Source organism: Eurypyga helias, unplaced genomic scaffold (assembly GCF_000690775.1).
Source record: "Eurypyga helias isolate BGI_N326 unplaced genomic scaffold, ASM69077v1 scaffold18818, whole genome shotgun sequence".
Classification (NCBI taxonomy): Eukaryota; Metazoa; Chordata; class Aves; order Eurypygiformes; family Eurypygidae; genus Eurypyga; species Eurypyga helias.
This window is the reverse complement of record NW_010267810.1, coordinates 4587-12976: the sequence shown is the minus strand read 5'-3', so window position 1 is coordinate 12976 and position 8390 is coordinate 4587. Positions and strand designations below refer to the sequence as shown.

The 8390-nt window shown below is 41.5% G+C and overlaps 1 protein-coding gene across 1 annotated transcript in view; it reads right to left on the bottom strand.

Annotated features, from left to right (window-relative positions):
• Positions 1–2045: 2045 nt before the first annotated feature.
• The window catches only part of EIF2S2 (eukaryotic translation initiation factor 2, subunit 2 beta, 38kDa), a 7027-nt gene continuing 682 nt past the window's right edge, over positions 2046–8390 (bottom strand). The window contains exons 2-8 of the mRNA XM_010157571.1: positions 7228–7331; positions 6091–6226; positions 5677–5777; positions 5177–5325; positions 4360–4416; positions 3266–3351; positions 2046–2519 (exon numbers count right to left, since the gene is read on the bottom strand). Coding sequence (XP_010155873.1) covers positions 2344–2519; positions 3266–3351; positions 4360–4416; positions 5177–5325; positions 5677–5777; positions 6091–6226; positions 7228–7331 — 809 coding nt within the window. The 3' untranslated portion in view covers positions 2046–2343. The remainder of the gene's footprint in view (positions 2520–3265; positions 3352–4359; positions 4417–5176; positions 5326–5676; positions 5778–6090; positions 6227–7227; positions 7332–8390) is intronic.

Below are 8390 nucleotides of genomic sequence, written 5' to 3'. Positions count from 1 at the left end.
ATTCCTGTTACCTCCTGAAAGCTCTGCAGGCTTTCAGTACCTAAAAACTTCCGGTTCCCCCATCTCCATCAGCACCATACAACCCATTTTCAGCTCACAGCATGGAGAAACAGTGCTGTCTGCCTCCAAACACAGCCCGCACACAGGCCCAAGGAAAAGCAAGCTACCACTGTGTAAGGAACTCCACCCTCAAGCTGCTGACATGTGTTCAGCTAAGTACAAAACTGCTGCTTTGCCTCTGAAAACAGCTCCACTCCAAACTGGCATCAGCCCTACAAGCAGCAAGGGGCCTTTAGGTTCGTGCAACACTCATGGCAGACTGTACGCCTTCTGGAATGTACACTGGAAGGTGGTGTTTGGGGGTTTTTTTTGGTTTTTGGTTGTTTTTTTTTTTAAATCAACAGATACCTGCTCCTAGACACAGAAGGATTTTCATGCAGTGACATTATTCCACAGGTAAGTCAGAGTCTACAGCTTAGGATGTTTCACTCAAAATGCCAGTCATCAAAACCAAAGCCTTCAGGATTTCATGTACAGACTGAAAATGTTTCTATAAAACACACCTGTAAAGCCCTCCTGCGAGCCAGAGCTCACAGATGATGGGTTTGAACAATTATTTATTCCTTCATTAACTTGATCTTTTTGATCCAAATATACTGAAGTTAAACTTCAACTTAATCCACTAAAGTACAGCCCCAGCTCAAGGCCATACTCTATTTTTTTCAGTCTGTTAAAGGTATTTAACCCAAGAAAAAGCAAGCTTTTAAAAACAGAAAATACCATTGCTCTTAACTTATTTGTTTCCCCAACAGCAAGCCACTGAACCAAAAGGCAACTTGCACTTCTCCAAAAATTTTTGCTTCCCACAGGAGAACACCTATTTGCTAGAAAAAAAACAAGAATACAACAATAAGATTACAAGAGGCACTGATCCTGGCTTTATTCACTTCAAGATACATCCAACATTTGTTATAGCTCACTTGAAATTCAAAATGCTTTTAAGAAACCAACCATAAAATGTTGATTTTTGCCTTACAGTGCTGTCAAGTTTTCAAATAGCAAGGAAGTGACTTCCCAGCAAGACCGTGTTCTGTAGTAAGATACATACAAAGATTAAAACTTGGTAGAAACACTTGTTTTTGATATTTGATGAATTGCATTCAGAATGACCACCATTTTCTCTGGGGAGGAGGCTACTCTGCTTACCTGCAGGGATGGGTGCCTGGGGTCCTGAGCTACACCTTATCCTGACCCTGTGCCCTTCTGGCAATTAAAAGAAAGCTGTTGGCCCTCAGGCTGCTCAAGAGGGACTTCACTCCCAGTTCGCATCTTTGTACTTGGCAGCTGTAACAAAGTGTCTAGAGCACTGGGAAAAGGAGCTGGGACAGCACCACACGTCCCCTAGAGACAGCGGTACTGATGCGAGCAGAGGGAAGTGCACACTATCATCAAGCAGCATAACATGTTAATCTGGAACCCAAACTACTTGGCAGTATCTTCTGTAAATTCAAGATTTAGGTAAGACAGTGTACTGCAGCCAGCATAAAACGACACTTTTTTTGCTGCATTTAGTTAGATTATTTTTAAAGTGTTGAAGAGTGCAGGACTTAAAAACATTTCTCTCTGAGAAACTGCAAAGTTTAGTGCTATGACCCTACAAAAGCTTACAGTAGAGTTTATCAATTCTACGTTAAGATTCAGCATCAATATGTTGTCTGGACTACCCCAGAGCTATACTCTGCCTAACTAAGCAGTATCAACACGTCCTGATGTCACTTTCTGTGCAAAATGCATTCCCATATTAATCTGGCTGTAAAAGCATGAGCAGTTCTCATGCTGATAGATCATTTCTGTGACTTGATTTCTTGGCTTAATGGCAGCTTAACTAAAAATAAGCTTTTGATATGTAAAAGCAAAATAACCTTTTTCTTAAACTTTATTCTGGGTCTTGGACATAGTTCAGTGACATAATCTGCAGAACACGCCAACCATTCCCATCAGCTGTTTAAAGAGGAACCTGAAGGAAAAATCCATATCGAAGACACTCACTGTTATAGTTAGTATCTTTAATTTATCTTGTGTTTTACAGAAGTCTGAACAGATTAAAAAGCACCTCCTTTCCCATCACGTTCCTTACAGTTGGTAAAATATATTCAATGAGCAAATGTATGTGAACAGCTTGAGGATCTGCATCTTGCAAGGATTTCACAGACCAATCAAAAGCCAAATTTCTTGTCGTTTTTACAATCTTGTTTTAATACAACGGTAAATCCATTCCGATCGTAAACCGGTCCAGTCCTATCTCCCCAGAACACTCTGCAAAATCCAGTGTTGATTAGCAAACTAGTTAGCTTTGGCACGGAGCTGTGCTCTCTTGCCTGTGACAGCCTGGAACCCAGTTTTGATGCTGGCGACGGAGCAGCGAGAGTGGCAGGTCTCACACTGCAAGAAATATAATCTGGTGTCCTTCTGTAGGATTGTGTCTGGTGACCGACATGTATGACAGGTGACGTACTCCTCTGCAGAAAAGGAATTAAGTTGCAGTTAAAAGAAAACGTATTAGCAGCAGACAAGTCACCACTCCCCCAGCCTTCAGTTTAAGGGTTGTCTTGAAAGGCTGTTCAAATGCACCGACTAACTCAGAAGTGGCTTACTATGAAAACCACAGAGGCTGAAGCAACCTACAAATTCCCCCTAGTTCCCAGGTTAATAAGGTTTCATAAGCTACAAACGCACTGACACCGCTGTTTTAAAAACCATAAGGACCAGTTAAGACTTCCCAGTGGCATTCCGTAACTTCCTCTGCTGAAACAGCATTCCCAGATGGCAGCAACTCTTGTACAGACACAGCACTGAAGCATTATTTTTTGTTACATACAATCTGTGAGTCCTCTGAGCAGCAGTTAGTGACAATCACACTGCATTTGTTAAGTAATGTATACAACAGACTTGAAAATTAACAATTATTGCTTTGGCCATAGCCCTCAAAGCCATTTCAAAAAAATGAAAGTCTGACAAAAAGAAGTCATTCTCAAATGCTCTTACTGTTTTCCTCGGTATGTTTTAGTGCCAGGAGAGAGTATGAGCTATGCGCTCACTATAACCATGGCAGAACCACTTTGCACTTGCATTATTCCATTACAGAGCTGCAGCAAAGCTGTGGCTTCTTGGCACAGAATGTGCACAGCACACACACACGCTGGGCCACTGCCCACCAAAAGAGGTCTGAGAGAAATCAATAGTTGAAAAAGGGAGTTAGACTTACTGATATATCTTCTCAAGACATTTTCTATCTGTTTTTGCTGGAATCTTCCTTTGATTACAAGTTGGTTGTTACCATCTATTGAGCCACTAATTTAAAAGAAAAATTAATTAATTATTTCATTTGCAGAAGACATCAAGTGTTAAAACAAGTCAGGATCACGAAGCAAGATAATGATCTTCAAGATAAGAATAAGCCAAAATTACTTTGTAGGAAAAAAGGAAAATTCTGAAGACACTTAAAAATCTACAGGAGGCTTTGCCCAAGCATAACCCTCACTGCAGTAAAAGCAAACTCCAGCAGAGATCAGCCTCACAGTGAGGCTACCCAGTCCGAAGAACTTCACAGAACTGAGAATTAACATCTGCTTAGCACCACAGAAGCGACCGAGACAACCCCCTCAAAGGTGTAATATGACTAAGCCCCTCTTCTAGCCACTCTGATGTAGTAAGCTGAATGTTTTTCACGTTAGGGTTTCTAAGCGGCCTGGAGCTGAAGAGAGGCCAGTCAAACGGGCGTTTGTTAAATACATGTTGCAATGAGGCTCCTTGATTCTCTATGTCCACGTGTAAGCATTGCAGTGTACAACAGAGAAATGAATAGACAATCAGAACTACCACCACAGTGAGATCTTTGGTAAGAGCCAAATCAGCACTGGTTTTATGCTAAGACAGGTGGATTTAATTGCAGCATTAGGCAGAATAACTAGCTATAGGCCCACAAGACTTGCCATTAGGCAGTCAGGCGTTCTCTCTTCCCTAGCTATCCATCGCCTGCCTTAGGCTGACACAAGCCACAGAGCCATCCTTACCGACTGTGACCCACAGCTCTGCTAGCAGAGCACCTTTGAGAAGAGTTCCACATGGGGAATTCAAAATCCAGACTGTTCCCTGAGACTCAGTTTGCCTCTGTACCTCTTCCCTAAGATGGTATCTCTTCAATCACCCAGCACAGTATCTATGCGCAGGGAAGAAAAGCCTGATGTTTGGGCACATATGGACAGACCTAAACCCAAGAATTTCATTTTTCATCAGACATCAACTATGTTGCCATTCCTTCCTACATGCCTAAGCACATACACAGCCCAGCAGCCTTACCTTGTACCCAATTCTGCCAACAAAAACGCCAGGAGATGTTTTGGCTGACGATGTAATCTAAAAATAAAGTAAGGATATGTTTAACCTTCCCCCTTCAGAGAAATTTGATCCTTATACAGGACTGGCAGGCTAAACCAATTTTAAATTACCAAGTTTAAAAGGGGGCAGTGACAGAGGGTCTACAGCAAAGACCACAGGCAGACAATGACTGAGGAGTCAGGAAAGCTGAACAGTCCACAAAAAAAATCACCATCCCCTCAGTATGATTTCATCAGGACTGTTTTCTGGCATACTTATGAAACAAATCAGATATGGACTCCCAGAAGTGCCCACAAAGAGTAGAACTGCCTTCACAAAAAAAATAATTAAGACATAGAAAGCACTGTGGAAAACAGTGGAAAAAAATTAATGAATTCCATACCACTTACCAAGAGAACAGTTATTTGCAGCCAAATTAGAAAAGAACTTTCATCACCCCCTTGCCCAAGAGTATCACTGCTGTCCCAACTGCCGACTTGACAGAAGCCAGTGAACTCACAGAAGCAAAGGGTTAAGTCCATGAAGCCCATGGAGCAAGCCTACCATTTTCATGGTTTAAGTATACAATAAGAAGTTACCTCAGTAAACAATCTTCATAAATATCTTCTCACAAAGAATGTAGAGGAAATAAGCAGTATAACTGAAACAGCTTTCAGTTTACTTCTGGTTTGCCATACACAGTCTTTTGCCAGAAAACATGTAATCAACACAACAGCCAACAGCACAGAAAAGCCCATTCCTGACCTGCTATTCCTGGGAAATCTGAAAGGAAACTTACAATTTGCAGATATCTGTAAAGTTGACAAAAGAGGTTTTCTTGGTCCCTACTCTTACAACCTGCGGAGGCTTCATAACAAATTTTCGTTTTTCTCCAGCTACCATATCTGGGTTTTTTTCCCGCATGATGTTAAATACTCTATTGAGCAACTGCAAAGAAAGAAAAGATTCATAGCAGCATGAATATCCCACATTCCCAGACAAAGTACAGCACTTCTTCAAAAACAATGCAAAACACAAAAGCTGTTTCCACAAGGGTTTACATCATAGCCCAGAAGCACCTCAGCCTGTCTGCAGAGGGGTTTTACCTCTCACGCTGTTCCTCTACGCAGAAATTAACTGGGATAAAAAGATGCTCTTTGTTATTCTTCTGTTTATGAGTTTCTGACTACAAGTCCTGTAATTTTAAGTTAGAAATAGGACATAGGAGCATAAGACCCTGCGCTACTGACACATGTCAACATGGAAAACATTTTTAAAAGTAAGTCTTTTGAACGTTACCTCATCATACGTGTAGTCCCTTTCTGAGCCTGCCCACGCAGGTCCTGACTGAAGGCTAAAAGAAATTCCATCATCCTTTTTGCTATCTTCATCCTCAAAAGCTGTAAAGAAAGTTGTTTGGGATTCATTAAGAAAGGAAACATTCTTTAACCTCATCCTTACACCACTGGTAAAAGGTACATGAAAGACGACTGCACTAGAGCGTCAAGTCTTCTCTGCCTGCCTACAATGGGCACCAGCACTTAGGGCAAACTTACGCAGTGCTTTTATAGAGCATTTTCTGATGACTAATATAACCGTAAAGGTAACAAAGTGAATTTTGAAGCAAAAAAGGCACTTGAACAGAACTTATTCGCCTACAACATGGACTACGTTTCACTTTAAACACATCACCGTGCTACGTTATACATTTACCCTCATCCTTCTCCATTATCTCATCTTCATCTGGAAACTTCACATTCTTCTTTTTCTTCTTTTTATTGCCCAGCATGATATCAAGGTCATCTTCAGGTTCCACTGCCTCTGGCACATCTCCTTCAATTTTCAATTCCTGCAGAGGAGTAAGACGACTGTAGTTTACAGTATTAAACACAAGTCTCTGACACACCGCATCAGAAACAGCACTAGCAGCACACTACACCAGACAGATACCGGCAATACCCACCACAGTCCTGAAACATAACAGGTGAGAAAGGAACGGAAGTAGGCTGAAGAGAGCACAGCACTACTAGCGTGAGGTAGGGCTAGATTTTTCTAAGTGGTCAAGAACAAGATCACACTAAGCTCACCTGAAGGCAGCCACCATTTTAGGGTGTAAGGGAACAAAACACCCAAAACATGCCAGACAATAAGGTAAGGCAAAGCTGTGTTACATGCAGCCAGTCCAATTTGTTAGCACAATTCTGCACGTGAAAGAACACAGAGCAAGCATTTCACCTGTCTGGGGGAGGCCAGGGGGACATTTTTCTCCCCAGAAGGCAAAATCCAAAGAACAGGTTTACACATATCATAAAATTTCTCTGTCCTCTTGCTCCCTGGGTTTGCCAGTTAGACTGACACATGATACAAAACCACAATTTAGAATAAAACTTCAGAAAAGTAAAAATCTCTCGTTCACCTTCTGGAACACAGAACAGTAGCCAATCATTTCTGAAGAAAACCAGAGTAAAACCAGATTTCTTAGCAGATCTGTTTGAACGGCTGGTATTTAGAAGACTATTCTGCGTGTGGCTTCTGGCATCCCTTTACTTTTATCACCCCAAAAGACAATTAACCTTGATACCAGTCAACCCTTACTACAGATCGCAGAATTACTTGCTCAGTGTGCAGACCAGTTATGTATTTTAAACCTCTGGGTAAAAAGCCCTGGAGGAGCAACATGTTCAGCAGAACTTACTAGGTATGAAAGAGACAGTGAAACACAAGTTGTATTATTAACTGCACTAAGACACAACAACAGACTCAAACCAACTCCTGCACCGCCAACCTTGAGAAAGTGAAAGCAAGAAAGTTTTCAGCCACAGCCCAGATGGCCTGGTTATCTAAACAAACCTTTACACCTTCTTCTGCTTCATCTATATCAAATATCTTTTTTGTTTTTTTCTTCTTTTTCTTCTGATTGAAGAAGTTTAAATCATCCAAGTCATCTGTTGCATCTAAAACAACAAAGGAGTGCCAAAAGAAGTATAGCTGAAGAAACAGTTTAGACATTAAGGTTTTTAATTTACATCCAAACCTTCAAAACATTTTAGTAAGACATAAGCAGTGATCTGTAGGCCCTACAGATATCCTTCATGTTTTAAAGAGGTCATTCCCCTCTACCCTCAAATACATCAGCACTATTTTACAGTTTCTGCATCTTCTAACTCCATTTTCTCATTTTTAAAATGCTTAATCTTTCTTTATGCTGTGTAAGAGAAACTAGCTAGTTCTGCCACTATACTAGAGATGCCTGAAAAAAAATGAGAACTGTAGGAGGAAGGTATCGTTCTTGTGGTGTACTGCAGGAGCCAATTTTATCAACAAACTGGATTTAAGTTAACAGCATTCCCTGAAGCAGGTCATCTTGAAATGACATTGGCCTCCATTTAAAAAGCAAAGTTACTTCCTGAAAAATTCCACAAGCTTATTTCCTGAAAAATTCCAAAGAATGTTCTAGTTATCACACTGCTGTGGTTTAACCTGGGCTCACAGTAAACACTACTCAGCCACTTGCTCACCTTCCCCCTCACCCCTCAGTGGGGGAGGAGAGTTGGAGGAAAAGACAAGGAAGCTCATAAAGTTGAGATAAAAACTATTTAATAATATAAATGAAAGTTATAGTGATTCTACTGACAATACCACTACTGCTAAGTAATTAAAATAATCGAAAATAGAACATGTGATACAAGTGCTCACCACCTGACACACAGCCCAGTCCCAAGCAGTGAGAGTCCGAGTCCCAGAGCTCCCAGGACAACCACATGACGAGGCTTTGAGCAACCTGGTCTAGTGGAAGGTGTCCCTGCCCATGGCTGGGGGATTGGAACTAGATGATCTTTAAGGTCCCTTCCAACCCAAACTACTCTGTGAGTCAATGATCCTATGATGACTGGGGAAAAAAGCCAGCCAACCCCCCGCCCACTAAGGAAGAAACCTGCCCCACGGCTAACAACCACACCCCCTCAGGCCACTTCCCGCCACAGAACTGCACATGTGCACTGAGCCTCGTGTAG